This window comes from Heloderma suspectum, chromosome 2 (assembly GCF_057233095.1).
Source record: "Heloderma suspectum isolate Gila_16-S chromosome 2, 16-S_ref, whole genome shotgun sequence".
Classification (NCBI taxonomy): domain Eukaryota; kingdom Metazoa; phylum Chordata; class Lepidosauria; order Squamata; family Helodermatidae; genus Heloderma; species Heloderma suspectum.
Genome location: NC_139459.1, coordinates 284167408 through 284186197, shown reverse-complemented (window position 1 = coordinate 284186197; position 18790 = coordinate 284167408). Strand labels below are relative to the sequence as shown.

Here is an 18790-nt window from a genome sequence, read left to right as displayed (position 1 = left end):
AACAACTAATTGAGGCATTTATCCTGCCACTATAAACCAGATTCTCTACAGAAAATGGGAAGATGTCCATTTAAAAATATATAAATATATAAAGCAGGATTACTGAAATGATAGGCTGTCGTTTTGGATAGAGATCACATCAGCTCAGTGCATTGCAGCTATCAAAACAAAGTTAGAAACTCTTAGCAAAGAGATGAAATATAAAAAAGAAAATATAATAGTTCTGTATAAATATCCTTCATAAGCCCACATCTTGAGCACAGCAGGCAGTTTTCCTGATCGTTTCATCCTAGGAATGATTTATCACAGCTGGAAAAATGTATGGAAATGAGTAACAAAATTATGGTTACGAAATAACTTCCATATCAGCTGAATGCCAAAAACAATTATCCAAACAGTGTTGATCTCTGGGAACTCCATGTTCTATAGCCTGAATAAGTTGTTCTGGAGAGCTGGCAGATATGGTGGACTGAACTGGTGCTTGCATTCTAGTGTAGGATAAAGAGAAGTTAGTGTGAGAGAAATCCCCAAAGCTGCAACTGGCCAAGTAGCGACATTGCTCTGTCCCTACCTATCCTGCTCGCCTTTGTTTTGCAGAGCCTTTGTGGTGGTGGGGGCACTACAAAAGAAGCACATACATAATAACAACCCAGAGTACAGGTTGAATATGGGTTGTCATTGAATCGGATGTCGTTACATGCGAACCCCACACTATGGTTTAACTATGGGTTGTTAACCACAAACAACTCAGAGTTCACAATGCAACAACTAATGATGGGTTCTCTTCCTCAAGCCATAGGGCCAGTTTGCATGACATGGCTAGTTCATTGTGGGTTATTTAACCCACAATGAGCTGCGGCATGTGCCAGGTGCATGCAACCAGTATGCAGTATGAGAGCCAGTATGGTGTAGTGGCAAGAGTGTTGGACTGGGAGCTGGGAGATCCGGGTTCTAGTCCCCACTCGGCCATGGAAGCTCACTGGGTGACTTTGGGCCAGTCACACACTCTCAGCCCAACCTACCTCACAGGGTTGTTGTTGTGAGGATAAAATGGAGAGGAGGAGGAGGATAATGTAAGCCGCCTTGGGTTCCTTGCAAGAGGAATAAAGGTGGGATATAAATGCAATAATAAATAAATAAATAAATAAACCACCATTTTGACTGCATAACCCCCAGTTGGGGGTTGTGCCATGTCATCTGAACCTGGTCGTCATGAATTATTAAAAGGTTAAACAACTCTTCCTTATCCCTACTGCAAATTGTGGGTTAAGCACGGGTTGTTTAACTGTCAAATAACTCACAATTATCGTGGATGACACGGTGCAACCCCTAATTGGGGATTGCACAATCAAAACGGCTCTGACATGTGCTGCAGCTCATCATGGGTTAAATGACCTATGATGAGCCAGCTGTGTTGTGCAAACTGGGTCATACTCTGGGTTGTTGTTAGATGCGACCTGGCCTTTAAAAACTCTCTGCACTCTTTCTGCAGCACCCTGGGCACTAAAATCTGCCTGGGATGCGCTGCTTGTATGCCTGCTGGCAAGGTCTATTTGGCTGGCTGGCATGAAAGACAGGGCCCTTTCTTGGTAGCCCCCAGGTTATCCAACTCCCTCCCCTGTTAAGAGCATATTGCCTCAATTCTGCAAGTTTTAAAGTGGGTTTTAAAAACCTATTAATGCCGCCCTTGCTTAATTTCTTTTAATGCTATGAGTTAATGAGCCATCTTAAAAGGTTTAATATTGTCTCTAGCTGATGTTTTTCATTTACTTTACTGATCTGTGTTGAGATTTTTTTGTTTTAATTTTTAATAATATAACACTGTGTGTGTGTGTGTGTGTGTGTGTGTGTGCATGAATTCGTGCGTGAGAGTATACACAAATAACACAAACAGAGGGGAGAGCTCTAGCTCAGTGGTAGAGCCCCTGCTTTGCATGCAGAAGGTCTCAAGCTCAATCCCCGGCATCTCCAGGGAGGGCTAAAGAGGAATCCTGCCTGAAACCCTGGGGAGCTGCTGCCAGTCATTGTCAAAAATACTGAGCTAGATGGACGGATAATCTGACTCATTATAAAGCAGCTTCCTGTGTTCCTATATGGGCTATTCCCCCAAAGGTGGCCAAACGTGTGTGTGTGTGTGTGTGTGTGTGTGTGTGTGTGTGTGTGTGAGAGAGAGAGAGAGAGAGAGAGAATAAGAATATTCTCATGGTGAACATGGTGAACCGGAGCTGAACTCAACAAGGCTCCTTAGTGCACATTTATGGGGTTATACACTTCAAGCATGTGCACTACATAAAAATAATAATTATGCTGCTTTTTAGTCAAAGCATTCTGGAAACAAGCCCAGCATTATGGGTTTTATACACAAAAATGTCTCAACTGGTGCAGAGACCCACACACATTATGGACCGGCATTTTGTTAGTTTTTGATCAGTTGCCAAGCCTATGGTGTTTTGACATGACAGATCATTCAGACAGAATCAGAATTGGTATCATCCCTATCTGGCTGATTCAGTGCACGTGACTCTTGCCAAAAGCCAAGAGGATCAGGAGATGTAGCATTGCACTCAGAATGTTTTTAAGCTTCTTCTGCATGCCGAGAATAATCTAGAGTTGGTGGATGTATACATTTTTAGCAGCCTCTCTTTAAGACTATGGAATATCTGACACTGGGATCATTCAGCGATGGTTTAATGGACATTGTGGTAAACGGCTTTGATGAACCTTGACAGTTTTGATCTCAGTAATTCTGTGCAGTGAGAGCTGACAGAGTCCCCTTACCCATGCCACATCCTTACATTCTACTCCCCACAGACGAAGGCAAAGTGCTGAAAGTGGGAATTGCTGGCATCGGAGGACAAGACCCTCAAGAGATTAGCCTGGAAGAGATCAGTGTTTCAAAGGTACCACGGAAACCTCCTTTACCCTTAAAAACTTTGTGGTCATGACTCCATCTAGAAAGGCCCAGGCTCTAGAAACCCACTGTGGCACATTTATGCTGATTGAAAATGCCAGCTTTATCTTTCCCAGGGAGCCTGGGGTGGGTTCCATCATCCAACGTTCAGGGAAGTAGCAGCAGCAGCTCCTTCTCTAGTAACCTAGATGGAGAACAGGTGGAGGGAACCCCCAGTCTGCAGACCAGCTTCAGCCTGCAAAGCCTTCCCATCTGGCCCACCAACCTCTCCCCCAAATCCCTTTCCCCACTCTGCTGATTGGAGAAAACAGCCTTTCCATGCTGCAGGGTGAGCATGGGACTCCCTTTCTAACCAGGCAGCATGGAAAGGCAGCACGCTGCCTCTGGAGGGAGAGAGCGCCGTCTTACTCTACTTGCTGCCTTTCTGTGTTGCAGTGTTTTGTCAGCCCGCAGAATGGAAAGGCAGCAATTGCGAGCTGCCCACTGTGGATGAGAGTGATCTCTGCCGCCCTGCGTTTGTGTCTGGGCAAGCAGCCAGATGGCATACCGGCAGTGTGGGTGGTCCCACCCACTGCTTACAAGCAGCCCCCAATGTGCTTGACCTGGATCACATTTGGCCCTCAGGCCAAAAGAAGGTTCTACAAGGTTTCCTGAAGTCGAGCATCAACCAAATCCAAGCAGTCTTCTTCAGAAGCCCAGCTAGTTGCCTGACTCCCATGATGGGCTTCACCAGGACTGCATTCACCCATGAGCCAGCGTGAAAGGTTATGAGCTGCCTTGTGTACTTTGGGAAAAAATGCAGGATATAAATTAACAATGAAATGATGATGCTGATATGCACATGGTTGTATACACGTGACTACTGATGAAAGGGGAGGTCTAGCTTCCCCTCCCTGTGATATTTTAGTGCTGGCGAAGTGTGAGAAACACGCTTCTGATGCTAACCTGCTCCTGAACTGGCCCTTTGGGAGCGAGGTTGTCATCTTGGCTGATGTCAAGAGTAGGCATGGTTGAGCACCTGCCGAGGGCTCACACCCCAGCAGGCCCCCCTGGCAAGAGCCCCCTGGACTTTCTCCTCTTCCCCATTGCAACCTGCTTTTTCACGTGCCTCTTGCTCTGGTCCAGACAATGGTGGTGGTGAGGAGGAGGAGCAGTAGATGACACTGCCTAGTTGCTCACTGATTCCATATCTGCAGAGCAAGCGAGTGGTAGCAATGATGAGAAGAAGGATGAGGAGCCATAGCAGCTGGTGACAATGGTGGTGAGAAGGTCCACTCACTGAGGGAGGGACCCATGGAGGGTGTCTGGCCCAAGGGCCCTCAAGAACCTGAGGCCAGCACTGGCTGTCATACAAGTATTTCAGGAAGGGGGCAGTCTAGGTTCGTGGACACACTAACCTATAGTTGGGGGGGGGGAACTTGAGGGATGCACAACCTGAATTGAAGCTGGGAGTTTGCAGAGTCTGTTCAAATTTCTGCTGCCTTCCGTTTCTTGTAGGTGCCTTCAGCCATCCTAGACATGCAGTTTTCTCTGAAGAGGGTAAGTCTGTTTGTGTCAGTCTATCAGCAGCTCCTCTCTCTAGAATAATTACTTCTGAACAAGGTCAAGGCATGCTTCTCCCAACCATAAATAAAAATAAAACTTAGTTATGGTTTCTCTCTACCCCCATGAGAAGTCTGTGGCCCTAAACTCATGGGAAGCTGCCAGCCTCGATGACTTCATGAAAAGGGAAACAAACGTTGATGTCTCTTCTTGGCATTCTTGGTCTTGTGAGCAGCAGGAGGTGTTTGTGAGCAGCACCAATGGCCTGGTCCAGCTCTCTCTGTATCGCTGTGAACTTTATGGCAAAGCCTGTGCTGACTGCTGTCTTGCTAGAGACCCCTACTGCACCTGGGATGGCAAGTCCTGCGGGCCCTACCTGCTCACTAAAAAAAGGTGAGACCTCCCCTTTTCCCTCTCCCTGGGAATTGCAATCTACACATAGACAAGTGCGTTGGGTGTGTATTCTGGACAGCCAGTCTCGAGTTCTCCTTGAACCGTATGACCTGAGCATAAGCCTGCTAAATTGCATTCTGCACCTGCATGCTGGCCAGCTTCCCACTTCAGCAAGGGCACCCAGCCCCAGGCCCTTTGCTTCTTTTTGCAAAAGCCTCTGCACAGGGCATCAACCCCAGCCTCTTTCTTACCTATGCACCTGAGGGCCCTGCGGAAGGTAAAAACACTGGGCACTCGCTCTCATTGCTGCTTGTGCTCTTCTTATGCAGCCCAGTATTTCTCTTTTACCATATGAGATTACAGGCCCACTGCAGAGAAGAGGCCGGGGAAAGGAATGCTCCTCGTACAAGGGGAGGAGTGCGTCACTTCTTCTGGCTGGGAGAAGGAGTGGGGGAGATGCACTGTCTTCAGTGCAACAACCACCCAATATGAGATGAATTTGTTTGGCACTGAGCGCTGGGGGTACCCACCATCAACTCCATTCTCTTTCCAAGAGCTGAGCCACACGACCCCTGCGCTGAGACACAGCTCTGGTATGCACTGCCTGCTAACTCAGCTCAGTTGCTTGGCCCACGGGCCTCCTTGAGAGAATTGGTGTGCCTGAACATCTCTGAGACGGCAACCTTGCTAAGCATATGCACTGGCCATCTTCCTTGCAGGCGAGCACAATGTGAGCACATGCTGAAGGCCAACCCAGCCAGTCAGTGCCGGGATGCTGCGAAAGGTGAGTCAAGGGGCACTCGGTGGGCATGCCAATGAGCAGCTCAGCCTCAGTGTTGCAGTGAGAGGGGTACTTCACACTGCAATTTCAGAGACAAATTAACCCAGCCCTTTGTGCCAAAGCAGGCTTGGGCATACCTCAAAATAATCTTTGCTAGAAACTTGTCCTCTTCATCATAAGTGCGGCCAGAGAGATTAACAAAAAGCACAGCTGCTTAAATGGGGAAGAGTTAAACATAGGGCTTGATAAAGACCACCTCGAAAACACCATTCATCTTGTTTAAAGTGCACATTGATTTACACTGAGGGTCGTGGCTGTCAAGGGCCCTTTGTTATTAATCTAGCCACAGCTGTACAAAAGCCGGGTAAATTGAGGTGCTCACCTGAGTTTCCATAAACACTGTCAGCTTTGGATTTAGCCATAGATGTTAATGTAAACCCAACCTTGGTTCTAGTTTGTGCAGATTCCTCTAGATGGAATTTATGTTAGTTTACAAGGTGCCTCTGCACCTGTTCTATTGGCCCTCAATCTCAACCTAGGTAGGTGTAAAATAGTTGTCATGCATTTATCATTCCCTTCCATTATGGTGACTCCCACTTTGGCCTGGCTAATGCTGCACTCTACATTGTAGAAAACTGCAGATGAACTTCTCTCCTCTATGTTGTTTGCTTGCTTTTGAGTTTTCTTTTGTTGAGATTTCTCTGACAAGGTAGTACTTAAAACTAATTCAAATGCAGTTTAAAATGATATTTATATCTGAAACACACACACTCTGTGTGTCGGACTTTTGTGTTGGGATTATTTTTCCCCACTGTATTTGGCATTTTTGCATTTTGTGGGAAAAGCAAGAAATATCTTCTTGGTCAGAGTTTCCCAAGTGCAGCCATGATGGCTGCATGCACTCTCCAGGAAAACCAAGAGCCATGGCTTATATCCCAAAGCCTTAATGAGAATGGAAGGGGGCAATCCAATTCTTCTCCCTACCCAAGCTGCAGCGCCTCCCAGTGATTTTCAAGGGCCCCCCAGCCCTCAGGAACACCTTTTGGGGGGTGGGAAAGCCCCATTCCATGAGCTGAACTCTGCTGGCAGGTCTTAGGATCTAAGCCAATGAATGTTTATTCATTGGCGGAGGAGACACAAGACCCTCCTTGTTTATACAGGTGTTTAAACTCCTGAAAGCACAGACATGCTCTGCTAAAGTGCAGGAAGGCACTTCCTACCCCCCTTCTCATAACCCTCTCACCTCTGACAGGGAAGAGAGGCCAGTGAACCATTAGTCAACTCTTTGATATGGTAATAAGGAAAGCATTAAAGGATTACCAGAGCTGAAACATTTCAGTCAGGAACTAGTTTCCAACACCAATGGTAGCAGGTAGGCAGACTGATTACATTCCTTACCAGAACCAACAACCCATTTTGTTGGAGTAAATTAAATGCAAAAGACACCCTCGGTACTTGGAGAACACCCTCCTTACCCCAATTGGTGTTCAATCTGCATGGCTGAGATAGCAGTAACACAACACGGGGTTAATGGCCATGGTTATCCCCTCCCATATACTGTAGTGTCTGTACTGAATGCTATGCAGAGTTGACCCCTCAAGCCCATTTAGGGTTCTGGGTCTGGCAACATGTAAAGAATAGAGTTCAAGATACTGCATTATGTAAGTGGCAAGTAGCAATATCCCGGGAATGCTGCATACCAGCAGTCAAGAAACTGTTTCAGCCAATATACCACAGATATCTAACCCTCCATTCCTGTGGGTAGGCAGATTTCACATACCTCTATGACCTACTAATCAAAGAGGCGAACTCATTACAAAGATGATCAGGCAACAAAGATGATCAGGTGACTGGAAACAAAGCCCTGTGAGGAGAGACTGAAAGAACTGGCCATGTTTAGCCTTGAGAAGAGAAGACTGAGGGGAGATATGATAGCGCTCTTCAAGTACTTGAATGGTTGTCACAGAGAGGAAGGCCAGGATCTCTTCTCCATCGTCTCAGAGTGCAGGACACGGAATCATGGGCTCAAGTTACAGGAAGCCAGATTCCGGCTGAACATCAGGAAAAACTTCCTGGCTGTTAGAGCAATATGACAATGGAACCAATGACCTAGGGAGGTAGCAGGCTCTCCCACACTGGAGGCATTCAAGATGAGGCTGGAGAGCCAACTGTCAGGGATGCTCTGACTCGGATTCCTGCATTGAGCAGGGGGTTGGATTCAATGGTCTTGTAGGCCCCTTCCAATCCTACTATTCTATGATTCTATGACTATTCTATGATTAATCTAAACTGCAAATGGATGGAAGAAGCCCAACTGGACTCACTAGGCACACACCCTGAGCTCCTTTAGTTACGCACTCCTATCCAGACAAGTCCACAATATTGGGCCCTTCAGACTCCTCCCGCTACAAAGAAATGCATTATACTGAGGACTAATTCAAGCTCAAAGTTCACAAAGTTTGTCAAGGTGGATCCAATATTTTCCCTCCAATTGCTATTTTAAAAATAAATATGCCTTATTTCTTTTAGTCTTTTTAAACTATGAATAAACCTAAGTATAAATTCACATCTCTCTAAGTCATTGAAGCATTAACAAGATAATATTTTAGTGATTACATTGACTTCTGTACATAATTTTCATTTTGTATTCGCAATGCTCAACAGTTAAATTATTTCATATTTGAGAGGAGAGAAAGGGGGTGATTCTGTGGGCAGGGAGGGAAGAGACTGGGGCAAACAGCTTACGAAGAATCCTTTGGCCGCCCCAGCCTCCTTCCCTCCCCCCTCCACAGAGCCTCAGCTAGACCGGTGAAAATGCAGAGCATGGGGAGTGCAGAGGTGAAGATCACCTCCGAGTTCAGAGGCTGATGGGCATCTGGAAAGGATTGTGCCTTAAGTAAATATATTGCTACATGTGGTACTTCTTACTTGTATTGTTTCATTGTAGTCTAGCATTTCCCAACTAGAGCCCTCTTTTTATTTATGGAAGTATTATTATTGTACACTACTTATATGGACCCGTAGTTGCATGAGAGGAAGAAAGTAATCAGGTGTAACTTTCCCCAGCAAAGGAGTATAAGGGCCCTGGGTGTATATGACAAAGGTACATAGGAAGCTGCCTTATACAGAGCCAGACTTTCATCCATCTAACTCAGTATTGTCTACACTGGCTGGCAGCTGCTCTCCAGGGCTCTAGGAGTTTTCCCCAGCCCTGTCTGTGTCCCTTTGAATCGCTCACAAAGCTGCAGCAGGAGCCAGATTATATTCAGGCAGATTTGGAGGAGACCTGCTAATTAAGCCTGACTGAAAACCTGCTGATTGGACAAATCCCAAACTGAATCAGACCAAAGTGAATACACATCCCTAATGCAAAGCATGAGCTTTACTACTGAGCTATGACTCTTCCACTAGGGCAGGAGTGTTGAACCTCTTTCAGCCCGAGGGCCAAATTGCATTTTGCTCAGGGGCTGAAGTCCATTTTGGAGACGCCCTCGGGGGCCGCATTCCAGAGATGGGTGGGGCGGAAGGCAAAAGGGGTGGGGCCAAAAATACCTGCAATATTTTAGCTTACAATTCTTACCGCCAGCAACTAAGCCTTAGGAGAAGCATTGCAACCTTTTAGAACTGGGAAAAGCTGCACAAAGGTGGGGGCGGGGGACCAGAGGAAGGGGGTGTGGCCTGAGGTTCTGCACCCCTTTGCAAAGCCAAGCTACAGCAATGGTCTGCATCATATGGAATCTCCATGTTGGCTCTACCAAGTAGCCATTCTAAGGCTGCACAGTACAGAACTAAGGTGGTATGTCTGGGCAGAGATGTTATATGGGCCCAGAGGGTTTTTTTTTAGTTAAGAGTCTTCTAACAGCTTCTGTAGGGGGAAAGACAAGTGAAAAATGTTTCCTTCCCTCTAATCACATATTCTTGTTCCTGCTCTTTTCACGCAGGGATCCCCATGGCTGAAGAAAAAGTGATATTTGGTGTGCAGAACAACTCAACATTTCTCGAGTGCCTTCCACATTCCCCCCAGACCTCTATACGTTGGCTTGTGCAGCGCAGCAATACCGTAGTCCTAGAGGAGGTACTGGGGGAAAAGCTAACAGGAGTAGGGTGGCTACCTTGGACCTGGGGAGCAATTGGGAATGTAGGCCTCTGCTGCTGCACAAGTGTGTGTGGTGGGGGAATAACTGAGTATATTAGGTGGGAAGTACAAATCTGAACAGCAGGTTGGCATTGCAAGCCCTGCTGCTTTTCCTCTGGTTACAGCTGGCTAGAATATTGACCAAACAGATACTGTCTGTGTTCCTTGCAGATTGAGAACACCGGCCGTTTCTCAGTCCTACAACAAGGGCTGCTGATTAGTCAGCTGACCAGAGAGGATGCTGGGATCTACCAGTGCCAAGGGATGGAGCGCTCCTTTTCCCAAATCCTCACCTACTACAGCTTGCGCATCATCGGGCGCCAGGCCATGGAGGCTTTAACCTCCAGGCTTAGCAAGAGCACAGAAGCTGGAAGCCGCCATAGCACTATCCCTACGTCAGAGCTACAGCTTCATTACAAAGGCTACTCACAGGCCTTGGGAGCACCTGGAACACACTTGGATGATTTCTGCAATGCTCTTCAGCAAAGGAAAAGGCGAAGACAAAAGGTCTGGACCCCAAAGTGGCAGCAGGATCTCCCAGAAAGCAAGAAAGGCCGAGTGCGTCGGCAGCCTGAGCCCCTGTAAGTGATGTTGTGCTGGCTTGATCTATTCAGCAGATAGATGCCGGAAGCCCAGATGGACTCACTAGGCACACGCTCTGAGCCCGTTTAATGACTCTGTCCTATCCAGACAAGCCTGCAGTATTGGGGCCTCCACATCCCTTCGGTTACAAAAGCCAAGCGGATCCAGTCTGTCCTTCCTCAAGCCGAAATGCTGGTTTTTACCTTCTTCCTCACTGTGGGTAGCTGAGGAAATTATACACTAGCAAAGTGCAGAGAGAGCCAAATGTGGCTTTCTGGGAGCACAGTGGATCCCTTCCTCAAGCCTCAGGCCAGGCAGAGTGATTAGCCTGGTTTGACTATTGGCAAGACCACTCCTCAGTACAGACTGAGAAAGAGAGAGCTTTAAGCTGTTTACACACCACGTAACACGTAATTGTACAATTCTCTTCACTTTTGATTTCCTAATAAATGCTGACCATTAAATGGTGATACCAGTTACTGACTGGCCTTTTTATAGGACTGCCATTTGCAAGTTAGTCGAAACAGGAAGGGGGGGTGGTCTCCGCTGAGAGAATACAGAATTGTGAGAAATGTGCACCTTGTATGCCAGGCCACTCTTGGGCTGGATAACAGTTGAATGATGGGAGAGGAGCTGTTTTTTCTAAAGGCTTGTGGCTGCTTCATCCCTTATGTAGTGGCAAATGCGTTTCCCAATATGAATATACATGGCAAGAAAAATGTGACCAATACCACGTCACTGGTACGCATACCTCTGTCATACATGCAGTTGTGGATGTGTACTTGTCTCATGTATGTGTTACATCTTTAAGGTATATGCCTAAAAGTGAAATATGTGAAGCAGCCTCCAATTTGAGAGTAGGCACATCAGACTGTGTTCAGGTCTGCTCTAACAGTGACTTGCCTCACCCTAGCATCGCATTCCTACCACTGCCCTTGCTGCCCTTCCCCCCACACACATTAGTTCTTGGGGAAGGGCCATCATAGCTCATTGACAGGAAATGCTATACATGTAGAAGGACTTGGGTTCAAGTACCAGCACTGCCATTTTAAAATCGATTCATGCTGGGCTAAGGAGGGCCATTGTTCTGAAATCATTATGAGACAACCCCTTAGTTCATGTGCGTATTGGAACTAATATGGTGACCAGACTTGAAGGTCAGGTTCAGAGCAGATGGAGTCTTAGAGGAGGAGGAGGAGAACACCTCCATCTTTGGCATTTCCACATGGTGGCAAGTTTATGCTATCTCCCATTATTGTTTGCTTTAGTATTTTATTTAAAGATTTTCAGAAAGCTTTAAGCTAAAATGGGACCTAGTCACAACTAATTTTAGCTGGATTAGAGCCAGAGTGTATTTGCTTGAAAAAAATAAGTCAAATTCAATCCAGACCAAAATCAATGGACTATTTGTAACATTTGAAGTTTATTTTTTAAAAAAGGAGAGAGAATTGATAGGCATTATACCAACTTACAATTTATTATTTTTTTTAAAAAAGGACATGAAACACAAGTAAAAATAAATACATCATATAAACAACAAAATTGTTCAATGTCTCTGTTCTGGGAGATCAGGTGAGCACATCCCATTAGACAGAGAGATGAGGGAAGCACATGACCCATGCGTGCAACCAGCCAACCAACTGACCCTGCTACAGAAATGCCTTTTTTTCAGTCACAAAAGACAGGTCACAAACTAAAGGCAGAACAAAAACAAACCAAGAAAACCATTGGATTCACTCAGCTCCCCTGTTACAAATGGATTTAATGGAGGGACAAAGAACACAAGCTGGGAAGCTAATAATATAGGACCCAACAAGCAATGCAGCTGTGGGCAGCTGTTAGTGGTCTTGTTTCAATAAAGAGCTCAAGGAGAAGAAAAGATTCCCCCCTTCTCTGCCAGCTCCTCACCCCGCTTCTTCCATTCTGTGTTGATTCTCCCTGAACTTGCAGCATCCTCCCTGCTTTCCAGAGAATCTGCTTTCTTGTTTGCGTTACAAAGAGCAGACATTCCTACAAGCGCTAAATGTCCTTTCACTTGTAAATCAACAGGCTTGGCTTAATATGGTTTCGGTGTTAAAAAAAAAGAAGACATTTTTAAATCTATTGGCGTATATTTCTCTCTGTTTAGTGGGTCCACAGATTAATAGGTTCTCCAGTTTAGTAATTGCATCTACAGTGTCTAAACCAAGATTTCAGTGCAAACACATGTAGAATGTTACTGACTTCTGCATTACTGCCATTCAATCTCAGCAAAATATGAAGCAGCTTTCTTTGAAACTAGCAAAATGTCCATCATTATGAGAGAGGAATGCCTGTATATTACAGGGACACCTGGCAGCATTGTCTGGGGCTGTAGTCAGATTTTGTCTCCTGAAACTGCTCCCCAGATTGCAGCCCATTTAATTTTGTCTCATAGAACTCCATAGGACCAACTCCGTGCCAAGCCTGCTTTCATCTGACAGAGATCATCCTGGTTTCCATCTCATGGTCATAAGTGAGTGTGACAAAGAGATAGAACCCAGAAATTAGCATACATGCATATACACATATAATTATTACCATGGCTGGGGAGAGGCTGCCCAGTTCTGTGCCCACCAAATGAGTGAAAGCTACTCCATCATAGGCAATGTATGTCCACACAAAATCTTGGTCAGTTTTAAATTGTAAGCTACTCAAAGCTGAGCAGAACTGAGAGTGTACTATCAAGGTTCAGGAAATGTCACAGTTTAAGGTCACCTCTTTCCCCTAAGCAGTTATTGGGGGGGGGTGTGTGTGTCAAGTGTCATTCTGTGCCACTTGGCCTCGGTTCTGTTGCTCTAAAGATGCTGGAGAAATATTACAGTATATGGGAACCACCTTGCAGTGAATAATATGTCCTGTCAAGGGTAGCCCAGAGATTACACAAATCTCCGAGGCTCCTGGGGTATTCAAGAACATCCCTAAGCATCCCACGGCCTTAGCTGAGTGCACCAAGATGTCTCGGCTCCATGTTGGCATCTGTAAAGACCTGAATACCACAAGTTGCCTTCTTTAATTCTTTTGTAGTCTGAAATTCAGCAGTGCAAGTCACACAGGCCTGAGCAGAGCCCATCAAAGTTAGCCTCAAGAATTGAACTAAGAGCCAGCAAGAGAAAGAAATGGTGCTTGGAGATAAGGGGAAACAGGTATGCCCAGTGGCTATGGTTAGAGTCAGTGACCTACCCACAACACAAACCGCATGTGCTGCTTCCGAGTGGCCACTACATTCCTGGGGAGCATAGCTGCATCAAGGAAGGGACCTTTCTGGCTTTCTACTATCTAAGCCACTCTACCATGCTGGCCCAGCTCCCATGTCAAGTACCCTCTACGCTTCACAAACAAGGCACAGCAGCCAGCCCTTTGTTGCTAGAAGCCACAGCTTCCGAGGGGATGTTGAACACCTGGGAGAGCTGGTGTTTTGAGAAGGAGGGTATTTTGCACCCTCAAGGAGCAACAAGGGCGCCGAGCAGAAGTCTTCATTCCCAATGCCAGCAGGAGTCTCTCGGCAAGTGCTGGGGAATGACAATTTCAATCTCTGGGAGACCAGTTAGTTTAAATCCCTATGGGTGGGAAAAAGACCCAGCTCAGGCACTTGCTGAAGTAGAGGCATCAGTCCCAACAAATGTACTTCTCTCCAAAGTTTACAGAAAGTGGTTGGTCTAACTGAAAGTACTAGAGAGAGACAGGGAGGTGGAGTGGAGTTTGTCAGTGGTACAAATACATTATCAAGCATTCCGCTAACATAAGAAGGTTAGTTGACAGACAGACAGAGAGAGACAGAGAGGAAGAGATGTGCACAGACAGACTTAACATTTTCATAATTTTCTTAACCAAGTACAAAAGCCAGTTTTTCAAAATAAGGTATTTTAAAACCTAAATAATCCATGTGATGCAACACTGCCATCCAGTGGCCACAGTAGTAAGTTACAGGTGTACACCATTTCCTACTGCTAATAGCTACCTTATCTTGCATTCCTATTTTAATGGTGGTTACAGAGCCTGGTTTACTTAATCCGAAATGTGTCTATTCCCCTAATTGAACATCCCACCCATTACAGTGAGGATGTGCTAAAAGCCTGCCTAGTCCGGTGACTCCTTTGGAGTCCTTGTACATTCTTCAAAAGGAGCAAGAGAATCAGAAAAAAGCACTGTTTGAAGTAACACGCAGCATCCAGAACACGTTAGCCTGTCTTGTGAATGTCACTACTCCATTGAAGTCAAAACAGGAGCTAGTAGGATGTCTCACTGCCAAAAACAACACACACTGAAGACTGAGGAATCTGCCTGAAACCTAAAGGAACAATATCCTTCTCCAAAAATTGCTTCGGCTTCAGAAGCTCTGCATCCTTGCCAGACAAGCAAGAACCCCCCACTTGCCTACATCCAGTCCCCAAGTCCACTTGAAGGGTTGCAAAAGACATCTGAGTGATTTTACAGTACAATCAGTGTCATCATATTTTGCATGAGGTGGACACATAAAATCACATAAGGGCATGATTCACAGACGTACCATGGCCAAGTCTTTGGAGAAACGCGAATGGACACCATCAGTTAATTTGCTTTGCTATTTTTGTGGGGGTTTGTGTTTGTTTTTTTTTATTCCCATGGTGCATCCAAAGACAAGTTGTCCAGAAGTTTGCTCAGAACCCCTCGGTTTTCAACTCCTAGGATATGTTAAAGAAGAAAGCACTATTTTAATGTTTTTATTTTAAAATAATTAAAGTAATTTGCATAGCTAACTGTAAATCTAAGGCTTCTATGAATGGTGAAGTTAGGTTTGACAGACAGTGTCCAATAAACAGAGAAAGACAGTCAGAAAGCCCAACATTACATGCTTTTAATGATTCATACAAGTGTACGTGCGCGCACGTGTATGCGCGCGCGCGTGCACACACACACACACACAGCTTTCTTTTGGAACTATCTCTGACACACAGTATGTAGAACACTTAGCTACTATCTCTTTAGCTGAGGGGTTTGGTAGACCTTCCACAGCATGGACAAAGACTCAATTCTTACATTACCTTTGTCAAATCATGTGGGATACAAACTTTGTAGGGAAAGATGTGTGTGAAAGCCAAGAGAGGAGGGAGAAAGAGTATGAGTGAGAGAGACAGAGAGAGAACAAGTGAGTGAGTCAATGTAAGAGAAGTGGTTTCCATGCAGGGTGGGGCAATTTTAACCACATTAGTGGAACCAACTCATTTCTTTGCAGTAACCACATCACAAAGATAATGTGAGAATAGGGTCAAAACCAGTATCCTGGAAAGGCTTGCTTAGCACGAGTTTCTGGTGGCCACTCTCACTGATTCCTTGTCAAGGGTAACCTTCCGTGAGTGTGCAGTGCCTCCTCCTCTTTCTCTGGAATGGTAATACTTTAGAAGTCTGAAATAGTGAAAACTGATTACCTGGTGCTACCTTTTAAGACAAGCTCCGGGTGTCATCCCACCATCCCCATACGTATCCCTCCCTGCAGCAGAAAGCAAGGCAGATGCTGATTTCTCTATCGATCCCATGGAACCTCCTTCCTTCATTAAACCTTATATGAGAATAAATGGCTTCTCCTTACACACGTCTGTGACAACACATAATGGAGTAGGCTTGGACCAGAGCCTAGCAATAGTGCTGAGAGGATATTCCTCCCCAAAGGCATATCTATCCTACGCATGAACCACTGGAATGCTGGGAACCTGCTTTAGTAACCAACCTCTCCAACAGATGGGGAGAGCCAGTTTAACATCAGCCTTACGGCTGCCTAGTATCCGGCCTACTGCAAGAGAAATAGCTAAAAACCAAGCATGGCTCCAGCCAACACTGAAAGTGACCCCCTGTAATAACACCACATGTTTCCCCAAAGAGGCACAGACAATACAATGATTGTCTCATGCCTTATCAGTTGAAAAAATGTGGAAAGGGGGGCTGTTCTATCTTGGTCCTGCCCTCTGCTTTGGTCAAGCAGTCTACTTCTCTCCCCACTTCTTCCCCATACAGACCATCCTGTGAACTATCACTGCTTTCTGTAGAGGCCCTTGTCTTCCGCAAGGAAGGGGAAGAAAAGAGTAAAGAATCCCAAAATAAATACTTGGCTTTCATGAAATAAATTAACAAAGCAGTTCTGTGGAGAGAGAGCGAAAAAAGGCCAGTCCAATCACAGTGTCAATAAACACACAGGCAGCAGCAGGACTTACGCACATCCCTTTTGTAAGAGGTTCAACTCACTGTGATCAACAGGAGCCTGACAGCCAAGATTCATCCTTGCCAAACCTGTGGACTTCCCCCTCAGCAGTGCGGGGGGGGGGGGTAAGGGAGAGTGATCACTACAAAAAGCTAGAGGGGGAACCGGGAAAACCCTCACGATTCCCTCACCAAGCACTACCTCACTAAGAGACTTGATACAACTCCTAACCCAACCCTGCTGAAGAAGCCAGCATGAAACTGAACCTACAGGGGTCCCTGCCTTCAAATGGATCTCTCAGGGAAGGTCAGAGAGCTGCCTATCAGCACCGCTTCTCCCCAACACCCCGAGGCCTGTCACCACTCAACAAGGGCCTGGTGAAGGCTACCACACTAATCTGTGAGTTTCCAGAAGGATAAAAGACAAAATTGGTTTTCACACAGACCCTGCCCCACCCCCACCCTCCCACCTACACATTACACATTGCCTGCTCTTTCCAACCCCGCCTCCCTCCCTGCATTAATAATGCTATTCATCATCATATCTCCTAGGGCACAAACTCACCCCCTACTTATCATGGGGTGATGCACTTTCACAGATAAGGCAGTTCGTGTGTGTGAGTTATTCCACAGACAAAAAAAAAGTTCAACCCAGTGTCTCCAGCCTAACAAAGGGCACTGAAACATAATGGCAGGTCTCCCTTTCAGACAATACAGACAGCATGGGAGGGAAAGTCAAGGAGGCACTCCTATGATTTGCAGTGTTACCTCCCTCCCCCAGCCCTCTTGTGTCCCCGCTCCTGGGGAGGGGTGTCCTTTCTATACAGTTCCCCATACAGAGCAGATCTTTGACAGCTAAAGATGCCACTTCCTTCCCAACCTCCTCCTCCACCTCTGCTGTGTGTCCTGGATGTAAAATCCTGACCCCAGAAAGGTCCAGTGAGGATCTGTTGCCTCCTGGCTGAGCCGAGATCTAAGAAAGACTAGCCCATTACTTCCCTGTGATCTCTATTACATCATCATCTTTGTCCTCATCCTCGTTGGAGCTGCAGCCCACCTCAGAGACCTCGTGGGTGTCAAATGGAGGCACCTGGGACCGAAGGAGGCCCCCAGCTGGATATCCAGAATGAGGGGACATGAAGCCAGGGTAGGCAGAGGCCATGCTCCTGGGAAGGCTGCTGGGCAAGACAGGGGCTGGAAAAGGAGCAAACATCCTGGGCTCCGGCAGGAGTGACTGCGTGAAGGGCAGCGAGTAGTTGGACAGCATCCCCGTCACGGAGGGGTTTAACATGAAAGAGGGGATGCTGGCGGTGGCTGAGGTAGCAGCAGAGGAGCTGGCGGTGCCGGCTGTCAGCAGAGCGTCAGTAGTCACAGGGAACACCAGATGAGGGTCTGACAGCAAGCTCGGCAGCTGGTAATAGGAGGAGCCTGTGCCCATGTACAAGGAGTTGCCTGCTTGGGGAGCAAAGGGGTGGGTTAGGCTGTGGTTTAAAGGGACAGAGGGCATGGAGAACCCACCAGAGACAGGGTACCCACTCTCATAGGGTTGCACCGTGGCTGGCAGCGAGCGCTTCTTCTGCTGTCGGTGAGCTTGCTCCTCTGGGCCAGATGGCGACGTTGACTTGCGCTTGTTGCCTCGCAAGTCCAGCACTGCGTGGCTGTCAATATGCTGGCTGGTGGCTGGCAGGGCAGCGGAGGAGGAGGAGGAGGAGGTGGAGGAGGAGGCGGAGGCCACGCCGTGGGTCCCTGCTCGCTGCTCAGTTCCACGGGCTGCTGGGAGGGCTGCACTGTCTTTCCGGGTGGGGTGTCCGGGTGCAGTGTTGGTGCTGGGAGAGCTGTGCCTGGACTCGCGGGCAGCCGCCGCCTCTGCATACTGTTGGAGTTCACTGATGATTTCAGGGCTGTCAGGGGAGATGGGCCGAGTGAGCTCCTCTGTGTTGGGAAGCTTGGGCGATGAGGCATCGTGCCTGCCGTTGCTTGTGGAGTCAAGAGATGGGCCCTGGGATCCTGCGAACGACAGAAGCACAGTCAGGCACACAGTGGAAGCGCTCCTCTTGAGCTCTGTGTCTTACGGGTGGCACCTGATTGCAGAGGCAGCTGGCTCTGATATGAAAGGTTTAATTCAGAATGCTCTTGACTCGAGTCACTATCGTGTCTCTCATATTTGAGAATTGCTGCTGGAAATCGATAGTCCAATTATTTTATCTGCATGTTGGTATTTAGATGCCTTAGTATATATGAGTTTCTAAAGCAA

At 46.8% G+C, this 18790-nt stretch overlaps 2 protein-coding genes across 4 annotated transcripts in view; one reads left to right on the top strand and one right to left on the bottom strand.

Moving 5' to 3' along the window:
• The window catches only part of LOC146354739 (semaphorin-3D-like), a 68117-nt gene extending 55706 nt beyond the window's left edge, over positions 1-12411 (top strand). For both annotated transcript variants that reach the window (XM_084839680.1, XM_084839681.1), the window contains 6 exons: positions 2812-2900; positions 4409-4450; positions 4689-4846; positions 5566-5630; positions 9569-9702; positions 9934-12411. In XM_084839680.1, coding sequence (XP_084695806.1) covers positions 2812-2900; positions 4409-4450; positions 4689-4846; positions 5566-5630; positions 9569-9702; positions 9934-10347 — 902 coding nt within the window. In that variant the 3' untranslated portion in view covers positions 10348-12411. The remainder of the gene's footprint in view (positions 1-2811; positions 2901-4408; positions 4451-4688; positions 4847-5565; positions 5631-9568; positions 9703-9933) is intronic.
• A 2552-nt stretch (positions 12412-14963) lies between these two features.
• The window catches only part of RAD54L2 (RAD54 like 2), a 97175-nt gene continuing 93348 nt past the window's right edge, over positions 14964-18790 (bottom strand). For both annotated transcript variants that reach the window (XM_084839678.1, XM_084839679.1), the window contains one exon: positions 14964-18543. In XM_084839678.1, the coding sequence (XP_084695804.1) occupies positions 17528-18543 (1016 nt within the window). In that variant the 3' untranslated portion in view covers positions 14964-17527. The remainder of the gene's footprint in view (positions 18544-18790) is intronic.